At 38.7% G+C, this 17,372-nt stretch overlaps 1 protein-coding gene across 3 annotated transcripts in view; it reads left to right on the top strand.

The window, feature by feature from the left end:
• Positions 1–16,353, top strand: part of Upf3b (UPF3B regulator of nonsense mediated mRNA decay) — a 19,535-nt gene extending 3,182 nt beyond the window's left edge. Inside the window, exons 4-12 of one of the 3 annotated variants that reach the window (XM_010613001.2) lie at positions 4,291–4,389; positions 5,690–5,800; positions 6,905–6,948; positions 7,411–7,593; positions 7,986–8,024; positions 10,135–10,295; positions 10,613–10,907; positions 15,348–15,455; positions 16,220–16,353. In XM_010613001.2, the coding sequence (XP_010611303.1) occupies positions 4,291–4,389; positions 5,690–5,800; positions 6,905–6,948; positions 7,411–7,593; positions 7,986–8,024; positions 10,135–10,295; positions 10,613–10,907; positions 15,348–15,455; positions 16,220–16,234 (1,055 nt within the window). In that variant the 3' untranslated portion in view covers positions 16,235–16,353. Of the gene's footprint in view, positions 1–4,290; positions 4,390–5,689; positions 5,801–6,904; positions 6,949–7,410; positions 7,594–7,985; positions 8,025–10,134; positions 10,296–10,612; positions 10,908–15,347 lie in introns of all 3 variants that reach the window. The other 2 variants (XM_010613000.3, XM_010613002.3) reach the window with 2 other exon arrangements.
• Positions 16,354–17,372: the final 1,019 nt, after the last annotated feature.

Here is a 17,372-nt window from a genome sequence, read left to right as displayed (position 1 = left end):
ATAGTCACTTTTTTTAAATTGAGATACAACATACCATAAAATTCAACTACTTAAAGTATACGATTCAGGTGCATGCGTGTAATTCCAACACTCTAGGAGGCTAAGGTAGGAAGGATCCCACATTTGATCACAGCCTGGGTAATTTAGCAACTTAGGAGATCCTGTCTCAAAAATAAAAAAATAAAAAGGGCTGGGGATTTAGCTCAGTGGTTCCCCCACCTGCTTTGCAAGCACAAGGACCTGAGTTTGATCCCCAGTACCCACCCCCCCAAAAAAAAACGGGCTAGAGATATAGCTCAGTGTGAAAGCCACTGGGTTCAGTCCCTGTAATACACATACACACACACACATTATATAATTCATTGGTTTTTAGGATATTCACAAAATTGTGCAGCCGTCACTACTAATTCCAGAATGTTTTCATTACCCCATAGCTATTACTACTCATGTCTTGTTCTGCTTTTCCACCAGCCCTGGCAACCATGAATCTATTTTGTCTCTAGATTTCTCTATTCTTGACATTTCATATAATTGGAATCATACAATATGTGGCTTTCTGTGACTGACTTCTTTTACCTAGCAACATACTAGCAAGGGTCATTCTTGTAGCATGTATCATTACCTCATTCTTTTTCTTTTTTTTCATTTTTAAAATTCTGGCAAAAAACATAAAATTTATCATCGTAACCATTGATAACTATACAGCTCACTAGTGTTATGTACATCACATTGTTGTACAACCAACCTTCAGAATTTTCTTCTTGCTACACTGATACTATACCCTTGAAACAACTCCCCATCTCTCCTTCCCCCCATGTCCTGACATCGTCATTCTACTTTGTCTTTATGAATTTGACTACTGTAGGTACCTCACATAGGTGGAATCATACAGCATCTTTTGTGATTGAACATAATGTCAAGGTTCATCTGTGTTGTATCATGTATCAGAATTTCCTTTTAAATTTTTGTAGTGCTGAGGATTGAATTCTGGACCTTTGTACTAAGTTACATCCTCAGCCCTTTTATTAATTTAGAGACAAGGTCTTGCTAAATTACCCAGGGTGGGCTAGGACTTGTTATCCTCCTGCCTTAATCTCCCATAGTGCTGGGATTACAGGTATGTGCCACCAGGCCCAGCAGAATTTCCATTTTTTTTTCTATTCCAACCTTTTTTTTTATCCTCATTGAGTTTATTGGTACATTTTAGGTATACTGTACAGTAACATTCATTATTGGGATCTTGTACCTTTACATGACAAGTCTTGGTTCTCATGTTTTCCCCTTGTACCTGCCCTCCCTTCACCCCCTCCTCCCCTCCCCATTTTCAAACATTTCCATTTTTTCATTTTCTCCTATTTTTTTCTTTCCCTTATTACCTTTCCCCTACCCTTCCCGCTTTCCCTACACCTTTAGCCCTTTTCTTCCTATTTCACATTGTGAGTTATCTCATTATGATCTTATATACTATTATACTTTATTCACAGCAGAGAAACTATTTGGTATTTATACATGTGTGACTTATTTATTTCACTTAGGAGTATATCCTCAATATGTATCCATTTTTTAATGCTAATATTCTATTGTACATATATACCACATTTTGTTCATCTGTGGAGGGATACTTGGGTTGCTTTCCATCTTAGCTATTATGAATAATATTTCTAAAAAAGTGGGCATATAAATATATATTTGAATCCCTGTCTTCTCTTTAGGATATATGCCTAGAAGGGGAATTTCTAGGTTATATGGTTTATTTGTTGGCCCTGCAGATTGAACCCAGGGCCTTAAATATGCTAACCAGCTATTCTACCACTGATCTACACACCTAGCCCCTATTTTTAATTTTTGAGAAGCTGCCACACTGTTTTCCATAACAGCTGCACCATTTTACATTCCACAGAAAGTACATGAATGGTCCAGTTTTTCCACATCCTCACCTACCACTTGTCTTCTGTTTTTTGTTTGTTTATTGGTACTAGGGATTGAACTCAGGATCTTGCTCTTGCAAGGCAGGCAGTGGAACCACTGAGCTCAATTCTTAGCCCCTCTTCTGTTTTTTGAGAGCCATCCTAATAGGTGTAATTGTAGTTCTGATTTGCATTTCCCTAATGATTAGTGATATTGAGCATCTTTCCATATGTTTGTTGGCCAATTATGTATCATCTCTGGAGACATTTCCATTTAAGTCTTTTTTCCATTTTTAAAAATTCGAGATATGTGTGTGTGTGTGTGTGTGTGTGTGTGTGTGTATGTGTATGTATCTCCCGGATATATATCTATCTCCTGGATATTGCCACTTATTAAATGATATTTGCAATATTTTTCCCATTCCCACGGGTTACCATTTCACTCTGTTGATTGTGAACATTGATGCACAGAAGTTTTTAATTTTGGTATAGCCACCCCCCTTTTCTGGTACCAGGGATCAGGACCTTGAGGTTGCAAGGCAAGTGTGGCACCAATGAGCTAAATCCCCAGCCTCCAGCCCATTTTGTTTTAATAGGAGATGTATTTTATTTTATTTCATTATAGTATGAACACTTAATGAAATCTCCATTTTTTACTTTTGTTGCTATGCTTTTTGTGTCTTGGGTGTTTTTGTTTTTTGAGACAGGGTCTCAGTCACTGAGTTGTTCAGGCTGGGCTCGAACTTGCAATCTTCCTGCCTCAGGTTACTAGAGTGCTGGGATTACAGATGTACAGATAGTTATGATGTATTAAAATATAATTCACATAAAATAAAATTTACCCTTTCAAAGTATATAGTTCAGTGGGGTTTTTTGGTTTTGGTTTTGGTTTTGGTTTTGGTACCGGGGATCAAACTTGGGTCCTTGTGCTTGTGAGGCAGGCGATTATTATTTTTTTTTAACAAGTTGTATGTAGTTGAACTCACAGGGATCTTCCTGTCTCAGCTTCCTGAGTGCTGGGATTACAGGCATGTGCCACCATGCCTGGCTTAGTGGTTTCTCGAATATTCACAGAGCTGTACAGTCATCACCACAACCTGATTTTAGGACATGTTCATCTTCCCAAAGACAAATCCATACCCATTTGTTGTCACTCCCACTCTTCATCACCACCAGCACTGGGCAAACCCTAATTGACTTTCTGCCTCTTTAGATTTGCCTATTCAAGAGATTACTAATATATATATATATATTTTTTTTTGAGACAGGGTCTCACTATGTAGTAGTTGATGCTGACCTGGAACTCACTATGTAGCCCAGGCTAGTCTCGAACTCACAGCGATCCTCCTGCCTCAGCCTCCCGAGTGCTGGGATTAGAGGCGTGCGTGCCCGGCCCTAACTTCTTAAATTCTAATGAAATTAATTTTTACTTAAAAATACAAGCCGGGCGTGGTGGCGCACCCCTGTAATCCCAGCACTCGGGAGGCTGAGGCAGGAGGATCGCTGTGAGTTCGAGACCAGCCTGGGCTACATAGTGAGTTCCAGGTCAGCATCAACTACTACATAGTGAGACCCTGTCTCAAAAAAACCAAAAAAAAAAAAAGAATTTAAGAAGTTAATTTTAGAAATTTAAGGATTTCTTTTTATGTATCAAAATGCCACTATCTTTTGCTTTTTGAGACAAGGTCTCACTATGTAGTTTAGACTAGCCTTGAACTTATTATATAGCTCAGTATGGCTAAAAACTTGGGGTAATCCTGCCTCAGCCTCCTGAGTGCTGGGATTACAGACAAGCACAGTCATGCCTGGCCAAAATACCACATTTTATTTATTTATTTTTGGTTGTTTTTTTCTTTTTTGAGACAGGGTCTTGCTTTGTTCAGGGTGGCCCTGAAATCACTATGTAGCCCAAGCTGGCCTCAAACTCATGGTGATTTTCCTGCCTCAGCCTCCAGAGTGCTGGGATTACAGGCATGCACCACCACACCTGGTTTACCACATTTTAGAAATTGAATTTAAATATTTTACTTCCCTGTCATGTCTTTATTTTCTTATTTCGAAAGCAAGGCCTTGCTCTATCTCCCAGGCTGATCTTGTACTCTTGGGCTCAAGTCATCCTCCTGCCTCAGCCTCCTGAATTGTTGGGACTATGGGCATACACTACTACACCAGCTTGCTGTAGTATCTATGTTGTCAGTGCATTTTGGGCTCCACTGGTAGGGTGTTGATTATAGTTTTGCTAGTATGATTTATGTCATTTGGGACACCCTCTTCAAATGACTGCCATCTAAGCAGGCCTAGACAACAATGGATTGGTTTTCTTGTATCCACTTTGGACATTTCCTTTATTATAGCAAGTATTGTTTTGTTTTTTTCTAAACAGGTCAGGAATATCCTGCTATAGTAGAATTTGCACCTTTTCAAAAAGCTGCGAAAAAGAAGACTAAGAAAAGAGATACTAAAGTTGGGACTATTGATGATGGTACAGTATGGCTCTAGTTATATAATGATTTTGCTATTGAGTTTTAAAGAAAATAATTCTTTGTGAGAGTTAATTGCAGCCCAGTATTTTAAGATAGGAAATATAGAGAATAAAGTTAATAAGAAATGTTCCAATGGAATCTTTGCATAGTTGTTAGAAGGTTTCCTGCAGAGAGTTTCTGTTCTATTTGGCTAGTAGTATTTCATTTCTCCGCCATTGAGCAATATATTGTGGGCTACTGAGTAATAAATCATCATGGATTTATTGATTAGAAGACTGGGTAAAATCAGATGTTTCAAAGTATAACAGTTGCTCTTTGAGGAGACTTAAAAGAGAGAGGTTTGAACTCTGATGGAAGAATGTCCATACCTAAGTAACTTCCTGTAAACCAGTTGAAGTGGTCAGTCCTGTTTTCTAGGCTTTGAAAACATAGATAACTGCATGCAAAGTAACTATGTTGAAAAGAAATACTGTGACTGAAAAACTGAAATATAGATGCCATGTAAGGTGAACCAGCTTCAGATTTTTTGATCTCAAACATTCTGTTGGACAACTTGCATGACTCTTGTTATATTGGATAAGGACTTAGCCCCAATATTTTATATCAAAAATTGATATTTTAGAATAGTCTAGTTTGAATTTCTATTATTTGTTACTATAACAGATATTTTAGTAACCAGTAAAGAATAACACAGCTGTTGATGGTATCACAGGTTTAGATATGGAAGAGAGATTGAGTGACATGCTCATCATTGTGTAGAAACAGTCTAATGTCTCAAATGTATATCCCTTTTTTATGTCAAAGGTGTAGTGGAGAACTCCAGGAATTACCCTCACGTCCAGGGCCACATCTAGGATTTACCCTAGTTTATCTTTCTGAAGCACCTGATATTCCTATGTTGAGTTTACTTAAAGTATACCCATGCAAAAATTGCTTGCATGCAATGCTAATATTCTCTGAAGGTGCCGTAGTTATAATTTCGAGTTTTCCCATAAGTGTGACTCTGGAATAGTAGGAAAGTGACTTTTAACAGTAAACCGTGTAACACCTCTTACAGGTCTGTTCTAATGTGTGATGTCTCATTTTTCCTGACCCCCACATTAATTAGACTCCCATATGGGGTATCATTAATAGCAGTTCCAAGAGTAAGTGACCAATTAAGTGCTAGTATCTTGTGCATTTGGTTTATTTTTCAGTTTTCCATGAAGGAGAAAATTATTTTCTTTGATAAATACCTTATATAGTATTTCCTTTGTGGTTTGAAATTTCTGTTTTCTGATTCCTTAAACAACTATATAGATCCAGAATATAGGAAATTTTTGGAAAGTTATGCCACAGATAATGAAAAAATGACATCTACTCCAGAGACACTGTTAGAAGAAATAGAAGCCAAAAATAGAGAATTAATAGGTAAGTGTACAAAAAGAATTAGAGTAATGGCTTTTTCATCAGAATCCCTAAATCTCTCTCACTTTTCTCACTTGATGGCTTTCTGACTCTAGTCACTTCCTTCCCTGAGATTGTTTCTTATACTAGAAAATACAGGTGATGATACCTGCCTCACAGGATTAAGAAACTGCATGGATAAAGATGGAACAAATTTTCAGTGACCTATTTAGTGTCACATAAATACAAGTATTAAAAAGTTTAAAGATTGATGAATGAGGCATGCTTATACAGTGGTAAGTGTTTGAAGATCGATTATTTCCTAGTAATAAGCTCACATATCTTTTAAAAATTGACCTAAAAATATCAAAAAATGAAATTAGTTACTGCAAAATTAAAAATGTAAGAAATGCCAGCATGGATGTTGGTGTAAGTAGTAGGTTATCACTACTCCTACCACCTCTAAACAGGAGAGTCTTTGACCCAGGATTTCCAGTCCTAGGAATTTACCTTAAGGGCATGTATGTTTGAAAAGATGATTATGAGATAATAGTACTGTTAAGAATGTTGAAAAGTGAACTTAAATATTTTTCTAAAACTATATTCATGAGTGGATGCACAAGATAAGCCCATATCTGATGACTTCCTTAGAGTAAATTCCCAGAAGTGGAAAGATGGGGTCGAAAAGAGTGGATATTTTTAGGCTTTCCTCTAGTTTCTTTCCAGTTAAATAAATTTATACTCCTATCAATAAAACAAGGGAATGTTCCTTGCACTTAATTCTTACTAACTAAAAATTACTCTTAAAATTATTACTTTAATGTGAGTTTCTGCACTTCTTCAAAAGCATTTTATTATTTTTTCTTCCCTTTTTATTAGTATGTGTTTGTGATATGTAATAAATGCAGTCATTGTGGGGAATTAATACATATACATACTGGATCTTTATACTTAAAAAGCAGTTTAAACCTGTATTGTTGTAATGGAGTATTGTAAAGCTTCTTTTTGAAGCTACAGTTCTGAACTAAGGTTGTAGTTTTTCCATCTTGGGTGGGTGGCAGGGAATATCAGAGGAATCCTATGTAGGGCTTGATAAGTATTATTAATAATCTGTTTACATTTATGTAGCTAAAAAGACAACCCCACTTTTGAGCTTCCTGAAAAACAAGCAGGTAAATCTTTTGTTTTTACAGTTCTCTCATTTTTTTAATTTCACTAGTTCACATTCTATAAACATTTTAAGAGCAGTGGGATCTTGGAGGAGAAATAGCTGCTTTTTCCCACGATTATTCCTTAAAGGTTTGGCTGCTTTTGTCTTACTGTGGCACTCTCCTTCACTCTGTGGGACAGGGGTTCACTCTGCAAACCTGGAGCATCCTTAGCTTGTGCCAGAGATACTTTTGATATTCTGTGAGCTTCTGGAAACATAGCAAGATGGCAGTGGAAGGCTGATTTTAGCAAGTTTTGATCCTCATTCTTTTTTGTTTGCTGGGTGGGGTGAAGGTTAAGGAGTTTACACAAAGTAGGAAGGAAGGATGGTCCAATTTAGTGGGTGTCCATCATGCCTTTGGGATTGATTAGGTTTTTGATGATGGTTATTTCGTTTGAAGGCTTATGTTGATGTTTCTTTCTAGAGAATGAGAGAAGAGAAAAGGGAAGAAAGAAGGAGGCGAGAAATAGAACGGAAAAGGCAAAGAGAAGAAGAGAGAAGAAAATGGAAAGAAGAGGAGAAACGTAAAAGAAAAGATATAGAAAAGCTGAAGAAGATAGATAGAGTTCCAGAAAGGGACAAATTAAAGGATGAACCAAAGATTAAGGTATGAATATAATTGAAACTGACTGCATGTCGTTGAAAACTGCATGTATCTTTTTCTCTATGCATGTATCCTGTGTTTGTGTAAATGAATTTTTGTTTTGATTTTTGGCCTTTTTGGGGAGGAAGTGTACAAATAAAAATTTTCATTTATACTAATAGTATTCTTTTAAGTTTAAGATTATTTAAAAGGATTAAGTAGTTTGTATGATGTTAACATTTGTCAATGCAGATCTGGGTTTTTTAAAAATGCTTGCTGTTTGAATTACTAGTCTTAGCTAATAGTAAATGAGGGCTTAGGGCTGGCTGGCATGAATTTTGGGTTTTATTCAGCTTTTTTTCCTTCATAATTGATACATAAAGTTGCCTCATCTGTTTGTTTTCCACTGTCTTCAGGTACACAGGTTTCTGTTACAAGCTGTGAATCAGAAAAATGTAAGGACCAAGTACATGATACAGAGAACCTAGTATCATGTCACAAACACAGGTCTTAGCTGATAAGTCCTTTCGGTGGTGGTGGTGGTAGTGTTACCTGTTGAAAACCCCTTCAGGCTGACTTGGGTCTTCTTAAAAGCTGAGCTACTTAAAATTCCTCCTTTAAAAGGAAGCCAGGGGACTTCCTGATGCTCTGTTGTGTACCCAGAAGCTTCAGCAACATACAGCCAGAGGACAACCAAGCCAATATAGCTTTTTCTCATCTTACATGTCTCATAACTGGCTGCTTTGTGGGAGAACTAAAGATAAACATCCTGCATTATGTGCTTTTTCCTCTTATATGACTCCCACATTGTCTCCTTGCATCTAGCGGGGAATCTGAAGTGCAGATTCTGATTAATACATTGCATGTAGGGAGAAGAAACATGTAGAAAGATCCCAACCATGCTGCTTCTCTTCTGAGGGCATGGCTTGGGCAGCTCTTGCTCCAGTGAACCTTCTGAGGAAGTACTAGTACCTAGTACTTCAGAAAGTCAAAGAACATCTCACAGAGATGGTAGCAAGTCACCTTTTTTTACCGCCTGAAAACATAGCAGTTTTTATGGCTAGGGTTCCCTGTGTCTCTGTGGAGCCCAGTTATTGGTGATAAGAGGTTTAGAGAAGAGGGGAGTTTCCCATCTTAACTCCTTCCGGCAATCCATCATGCTACAAGAGATTTGGCTTGCTCATCCTAATGATCACAAGGCAGATGGTAGAGCCAGCCATCACAGAGACATCAATCAGTGTTCTTATTAGAGTAATGAACATCTTGGCTTCTAATACAGATGTTCATTGGAGAAGTAAGAACACTTTAATGAAACCTGCACATGGTTTCTCACTTGACACTGGTGACTTCTTTGTGTCCACTTAGAACTCCCATTTGCAGTGGCTGTCTGTGTGCTGAAACACTTCATGCTTAAGTCTTGTGCTTTGCCTTTTGCTTGCTGACTGGTATGATGCCTTCACCCTGAGATCAATCTTGATACTTTCACTCTGAGACTTAAGATTCTTCTGTTCTGCCCAAGAATCTCTCTGAATATTCAGCACTAATTGGGGAACATTCTAGAGAGATTTATAACAATGATGTGAAGAATGGCATTTTAAACGTGTGTGTGTGTGTGTGATGTTAAAAATGAAATATATATATACGTGTGTGTGTGTGTGTGTGTGTGTGTGTGTGTGTGTATGGTATCAAGGAGTATTCTTAATAGAGATGGAATTTTATCATTCTATTGTAAAAAGGCATCTGGATTTTTAAATCAAATGCCAAGTAATTCTTGCTATTGATCTTTACTAATAATATAATGGTACTGCTATGTGCATGCCCACAATCCAAGCAATTTGAGAGGCTGAGGCAGGAGGATCACAAGTTCAAGTCCCATCTGGACTATTTAGTAAGACCCTGTCTCAAGAAGTACAAAGGACTTGGAGTTAGCTCAGTGGTAGAAAGCCCCTGGGTTTGATCCCCAGTACCACACACACACATAGATGTTATTCTCATGTTGAGGCAGAATTATTCTTACAGTGGATCAGTTCTTTGGTGACCAAGGTGTTTGTCATTCTAAGTACATACACATAAAAATAATCCAACAGTGGGCTGGGGATTAAGCTCAGTGGTTCCACCTCCTGCTTCGCAAGCATAAGGTCCTGAGTTCAATCCCTGGTACAAAAATAATAAAATAATAATAATAATCCAACAGTAATGATCTGCTTAGAATTTTAAATGTGTAGGATATTTTCCCATCAAGTCATATGGACATGCTGGTTTGCTGTGGTAGCCGACTTAATAGTTCACTTGAAGGTTGACCATTTAAAGCCAAAGGGGTCCCAATCCCAATCCCATTGCCACAAAGTGATTAGACCACTTCATTTGGGTGGATAACATTTTCACATTAATAGCGTCTTTTTAGTAAATCACTATTCTCATGTACACAGTTATTCACCTGGAATTTTAAGTGTACCTACAGAGATATAAGGTCTGTTATAAAGATTTAGTGTATTGGTTTCTTTGATAGAATTGAAAAACAATGTTCCATTTTTTGAAATAAAAATAAACGTGTTTTCTTTAAAGCTGCTCAAGAAACCAGACAAAGGAGATGAAAAAGAATTGGATAAAAGAGAAAAAGCCAAGAAACTGGACAAAGAGAATCTGAATGACGAAAGAGCCAGTGGGCAGAGTTGCACACTGCCCAAGCGTACTGATGGCGAGCTTAAAGATGAAAAGCTGAAGAGGTCAGTCAGTAGTCAGGGCTCTTGGGTGTGCTTTACTACTAGGTGCTAGTGTCACTGCCATATCCTCAACTTGGACCTGAATTAAGGTAAACTGTTTCATGCAGGAGGGAGGAGGGAAGCCAGGAGAGAAGGATTTCAAATACTTAGTGTCTTGATCTTGGTGAATGATTTGGGGGTTCTATTGTTTTCTAAAACATTAGTGTTTTTCACTCTGCCATGAAAATCCAGCCTGATTGCAGCAGCCGAGTGAGAATGACGGTATTCCTGCATTACAGTCACAGGGTATTCGAGGGTTCAGTCTCTTGTTTTTCATCCAGACCTGAAGATGAGAGTGGCAGAGACTACAGGGAGAGAGACCGGGACTATGAGCGCGAGCAGGAGCGCACACTCAGAGAGAGAGAGAGACTAAAGCGTCAAGAAGAGGAGCGCCGCAGGCAGAAGGAGCGCTATGAGAAAGAGAAGGCTTATAAAAGAAAAGAAGAAGAAATTAAAAAAGAGAAAGAAGCACTTCGGGATAAAGGAAAGAAGAATGAAAGTACAGAATCAGTAAGCACAGCGGAAAAAACTGAAAAGAAAGAGGAAGTGGTTAAGAGAGATCGCATAAGAAACAAGGTGCTGCTTTTTGTTAAACTTGCTTGTTTTCATGAGGATTTTTTTCTTCCTACAAAAGTAAAGGAAAAAGTCAGCTCACTATTATTGTAGAACCTTTTTGGGGTGGGGTGGGGCGGTTCTAGGGGCCTCTGGCACTTTACTACTCAGTACCTTACTGAGCTACATCCTCAGCCTCTATTTTGAAATTTTTTAAACAGAAAATTACAAGTATCTTTTTTTTTTTTTAGTGTTGGCTTGGTTCTTTTATTGACTGATGGTAGAAATTTCAAACATTTACAAAAGTAGAAATAATAGAGAATAATTTGATGAAACCCCACGTATCCATCACCCAACTTCAACAATTATCCACTCCTGGCCAACCTTCTTTCTTCTCTACCCCATTCCTACGGCCACTGGATTATTTTCAAGCAAATCCTAGATATAATTTCTTCCTTAAAATTTAATCTATCTATTTTATTTATTTATCTTTGCAATCGGATGTTGCTATGTAGCTCAGGCTATCCTCAAACTTGAGATCCTCCTGTCTTAGCCTCCCAGAGAGCTGGGATTACAGACCTATGCCATAGCACCTGGCTCTTTTCTTTGTGGTGGTGCTGGTAGTGGTGGAAATCAAACCCCGTGTCTTATACATGCTAGGTAAGCACTGTACCACTGAGCTAAACCCCAGCCCAAGTGTCTTTTTCTTAACCTCACCAGCATTTCATATCAAAAAAACTCACAGTGATTCCTTAAGATATTATCTATTCAAGTGTTCACATTTTCCCAATTATTGCCTTAAATTGTCTTTTAATCTAAACAAGTGTCCTTTCTTTTGTTTTCCTACCTTTTGTTGTTGTTGCAGAAACCAATTTATACTGTAGTGCTTCTCATGTTTTAGGATGGCAAATTACATCCTTGCAGTATCATTGAACGTACATCTTCTGTATTTCCATTAAAAGTAGTAGTTAAGGGGCCAGGGATTTAGCTCAGTGGTTCCACTGCCTGCTCCAAAAGCACAAGGACCCGAGTTTGATCCCTGGTACCCCCCACCCCCAAAGTAGTAGTTAAGGGCTGGAGTTGTAGCTTAGTGGCAGTGTTTGGGCTTAGCATGCAGGGGCTCCAAATTCAATTCTCAGAACCACAAATGAAAAATAAATAAAACTAGTAGTCATATTTAGGGCAGAGGTCAGCAAACTTTTCCTGTAAAGGATTCAGTGTTAAGTATTTTAAGGTCTGTGGGCCATATGGTCTTTATCACAACAACTAAACTGTAGGAAAGCAGACAGGATGAGCAAGAGTCTGGGAGTATTAGCTCAATAGTAGGGCATTTGCCTATCAGGTGTGAGATCCTGGGTTTAATCTCCAACACTGGGAGGAAAAAAAAAAAGATGAGCATGGCTGTATGACAGTCACAGTTTATTTACAGTCTGTAATCCCAACTTCTTGGGAAGTTAAGACAGGAAGATCACAAGCTTTAGGCCAGCCTGGCCAACTCTGTGAGACCTTATCTCAAACAAACAAAAAAAGGCTGGGGTTGTAGCTCAGTGCTAAAGTGCTCCTGTTTTTGGTCTCCAGTACTGCAATAAAACAAAACTCAAAACGTTTCATTTACAAAAACAGCTGGCTTCTGATCTAGAGACTTAAGTATATTCAGACTCAATCTTTGGCAAGAATACTTTGTTTTGTTTTGTACCGGGATTGAACTCAGGTCCTTGTGCTTTTGAGGCAGGTGGTAGAACCACCGAGCTAAATCCCTGGCCTGGCAGGAATACTTTGTAGGTGGTGCTTTACTTCATATTGCATTGCATCAGGAAGGACATGATGTCCTTATCTTTGTGATGCTATGATTGATCAATAGCAGTTGTGTTTTGGTTATATACTAATAGAATGTCCTCTTCTTGGAGATACATGCGGAAATATTTAGGGTTGAAGGGTCAGGATGTCTGCAACTTTTTAAAAGGTGTGTGTGTGTGTGTGAAAAGATAATGTATATACATTAGAAACAGAAAGTAAATGTGACAAAATGTTAATGACTCTAGGAGAAAGATACGTGGGTATTCCTTGCAAGTTTTACAAAACAGTTCAATAGATTTAAAAATGTTCAGGTTAAAAAAAATCTGATTGTTAAGTTCAGGTATTTTAAACCTGGTATTTTAGCCTTTCTCCTAATGACTTTGCATAGATTCATTATTTCACTGGGGTGTTGGAAAATGGTGAAACACAAATTCTGCCTTTCCATTTGCATTTATTAGCTGATGTTCTGCTATAAAGAAGAATATTCTCTCATAAACTGTTGGGCTAACCTAAATGCAGTTTACACAGGAAAAGGGAGATAAACACTTAATTCTTTCCCATTATTTACTTGAGTAGGTAGAGTTATGTGGATATCAGGGCAACATCTAGGGGTTATCAGTGTGTTTCCCCTTGTTTAATCTTTAAAGACTCATGGATTAACTGGGAGTGATGGTGCATGCCTATAATCCCAGCATGTAGAAGGCTGAGGCAGAAGGATCGCTGAGGCCAGCCTGGGGTACATAGTGAGTTCAAGGGCAGCCTGAACTACCTATTGAGACCCTGTCTCAAAGAAAAAAAAAATTCATGGATTTACAAATCTTTAGTGAATTCTAATTTGTTATTGTCAGTTTTTACCCTTGATGTTCACATTGTCCCATCTTTGCACAGTGGGAGTCCCATCATCTATGTCTTTAAGTACCATACTGGAGTCTCATCTGTTTTAATATTTTATCTTTAAATATTTTTCAGGAATTATTCAATTAAGAATAATGCTTTAGGGCTGTGGTGTGGCTCATTGGTAGAGAGTTTGTCTACCATACATAAGGCCATGGGTTCCATTCCCAGCACCACAAAGAAAATAATGCTTTGGGGATGGCTTTCATGAGGCAGGGTCAAAAGGCTCATGTAATTTTTCATTGAATTCTTTTGAGAATGTGCCAAAAGGTTGAATTTAGACCTTTGTGCACGCTAAGCCCATACTCTACTACTGAGCTACACTCCCAGCCCCTTTTTTGTTGAATTCTTTAAAAAGGTATATAATCCTGGTGTGGTGGCAAATACCTGTAATTTCAGCACTCTGGAAGGCTGAAGATTACAAATTGAAGCCAAGCCTGGCCAATTTTGGGACTTCGTGAAACCCTATCCCCAAATAAAAAAATAATAAAAAAGGGCAAAAGGGTGGTGGTGGGGTGGCTAGGGATGTAGCTGAGAGGCCATGGGTCTAATCCCTAGCACTGCAAAAACAAAAAAAGTTTCCCATTTAAGTTTCCCATGATCATACTGTCATAAACCAAACATATTACTTGAACTGAGGGGTGAGTAACCTCAGTTTATTTAGGAATCTGAGACCTAAAGTGTCACCTGCTGGGTGTTAAGTGGTTGTGTCTAAATTAAAAAACCTGTTTGTAGCCAAGTGATGGCCCACCTTTAGTCCCAGCTACTCAGGAAGCTGAGGCAGGAGGATTATTTGAGCTCATGAGTTGCAGACCAGCTTAGGCAACACAGTGAGACCCCCATTTCTAAACAAACAAAATGTTTGTAGCACATTATATGGGGCCTGAGCACATAATTTCAGGGAAGTTGCCACTTAAAGAGTTTGTTTTTAGCCGGGCATGGTGGTGCACACCTGTAATCCCAGCACTTGGGAGGCTGAGGCAGGAGGATCGCTGTGAGTTCAAGACCATCCTGGGCTACATAGTTCCAGGTCAGTCTCAACTATGTAGTGAGACCCTGTCTCAAAAAAACAAAAAAACAAAAAAAAACAAAACAAAAAAAAGAGTTTCTTCTTACTCCTAATTTTTTTTGGCAGTGCTGGTGTTCAAACCCAGGGACTCATATATGGTAGGCAAGCATTTGTGTGGTTTTAAAGTAATTTACCTATGGAGTACAGATAGGAGCTAGATGTGTTTCTAAACATTCAAGCTATAGGGCCAGGGATTTAGCTCAGTGGCACCGCTCCTGCCTTGCAAGTGCAAGGTCCTGAGTTTGATCCCCAGTGCCAAAGGAAAAGAAAAGCTACAGGAAACATTCAAGCTAATTAATACATCTTCAAATGGTTAAGAATATTTGGCAGTAAAACTCATAGTTACCCTAGGCATCTGGGTATAGTGGTGCATATCTGTAATTTCAGCACTTGGAAGTTTGAGGCAGGAGCATCACAAGTTTGAGGCCAGCAGCCTAAGCTATATAGTGAGTTCATGGCCAGCCTGGACTGCATAGCAGGACTATCTCAAAAAACAAAATTAGCTAAGGCATATAAAATAATACTTACAAAATAGTTGCTTTCTTTTGGAGCTAGGGGAGAGGAAGTGGACAGTTGTCATGTACTGTGCACTCATATTTTTGGTCTTGTCTGACTTATGTGGTGGTACACATTAACATGTAACTCAGGACCAAAAACAACTGAGTAGCAACTTCATAACTTGAACATATTTCATTTTACTTCAGGACCGCCCAGCAATGCAGCTTTACCAACCAGGAGCTCGAAGCCGAAATCGACTGTGTGCCCCTGATGACAGCGCCAAGTCCGGAGATTCTGCAGTAGAAAAAAAGCAGGAAAGTGGTATTAGCCATAGAAAAGAAGGAGGAGAGGAGTGATAGATTAGAGTGGCTGTAGGTGTCCTGACTGTCTAGGCAGCCAAAGAGCACGTATTACGCACTCCAGAAGTGCCTTCAGGGCAAAGGAATAGAGAAAGAGAAAGGGTCGCTGTGCCGGTGGGATACACTGCAGAGGAGTATGTTTTGCGTCAAAGCAGGAATTTAATTGCAGGCTCAGAATTGGAAGTACGATTTCATTGTTTTTGCGATTTCTCCAAATTAATTTTACAGTGTCAGAAAAAGATGATGGTGAGGATATGCACTACCATTTGTAGGCAGGAAATGTCAAGTGAGGACTTAATTTTGTATGACAGGAGAAAAAAAAGAGCTGGCTCTAAAATCAAAAGGTGTTATTAATCCTGGATTGAATATTCTTGGTTTGAGTGGAGCAGAGTCACTTTGAAGTCTTGTTCAGATCTAGTTATTTTGCATTGTTGGTGATAACTGTTGACTTTGTGTAGTGTAGAAGCAATAAGCATGTAATTTTGGTACACGTATAGTGAAAAGTATAACATTTTCACTGATGCAAAAATTTAAATAGTTGTGTCTATATCCTGTGTCCCAAAATTTTAGGATTAATTTTATCCTTTTGTTTGCTTACATGAGCTTAGCATCAATAATATTTTTAAACCGCTCATTTTGCCTTTAGGATTTTTTCTACTAATAGTTAAAACACAGTCCCTGTTTGGTTCTTGACAATCCAGTCTTTGTTTTTATCTTAGGTCTCACGATCTTAGATGATTGCATACTCTCTCCAGGAAGGAAACCACACTGATATCTGTCTTAACTTGTCTTGTATCATTGTCAATAAATACCAACAGCACGGAAGTATGAAGCTAAGTGTGTTTATATTTGTGTGGTTCTGGGGATCAAACTCGGGGTCTCGTGGATGCTAAGAATGCCCAGTGCCACTTAACTGCATCCCCAGCCCCAAGCTAAGTGTATTTATAACTTTACTGAATAACTATTTGTTTTGAGAAATTTGATACTGAATTTGGAAAATTTGAAAGGGGATAAGTGATATTAGTTCCTGCCTTCCCTAGCCCACCAAGGAGAGGATCAAATCATGGTTCACTGTTCTTCCATAAAAACTAAAATGTTTGAAGAACATGATTTTCTTCTTGCTAGCTTCTAACATGGCATCAGTTGGCCTTTAGTTACTGCTTTATAATTCCTCAGCTTCTAGAAGCCAGTCCCAAAACCCACATAAAAAATGCCATTACAAATGATTAAAAGGAAATACTTCTAAACTGAGAGAACTAAAGTAAGGGAAAGGACAGTGTCCCAGGCCACGAGGAGGCTAAGAAAGACAGGAAATGTCTCCCTGGACTTGGCAGTATTGAGAGCAATAGTGAGCTAGTGAGAGACCATGTTATGGTGAGCGGTGAAGAGCAGGTGGGAAGGATGGGTGAGACCATTTGAGTAAATTGGTCTTGAAATCAGAGAAGAGACTGGAGCTGGATATATGTAGGAGATCATCTATTTTCAGTTTTCATTGAAGCCATGGACATAGGTTCTGTTACTTAGACAAAGAGGCAGACTCTGGGTCCAGTCTGGAGGAACACTTATGTTACTGCACTGATAAAGAAATGTTATCTACAGAGACAGAAGGAATAGCCAGAGAGGAGGGAAAAACCAGAAGACTCTGGTGTTACTTAGAGAGTGTTTCAAGAAGTAGTAAGATAGGCTGAGGGTATAGCTCAGTGGTAGAGCACTTGAGTAGTGCCAGCACCACATGTACACACAAAAGCCAGGCACAGGCTCAGCTGTAGTCTCAGCACTCGGGGCTGGGGCAGGAAGATTGTGAGTTCAAGGTCAGCCTGGACTACACAGCAAGGCCCTTCTCAACACAGATAAAAAGTAGTGGCCAGCAGG

This window comes from Fukomys damarensis, unplaced genomic scaffold, assembly GCF_012274545.1.
Source record: "Fukomys damarensis isolate Sample0158 unplaced genomic scaffold, DMR_v1.0_HiC HiC_scaffold_39, whole genome shotgun sequence".
Lineage (NCBI taxonomy): Eukaryota > Metazoa > Chordata > Mammalia > Rodentia > Bathyergidae > Fukomys > Fukomys damarensis.
The sequence above is the reverse complement of the archived record's forward strand: the minus strand, read 5'-3'. Positions and strand labels throughout refer to the sequence as shown.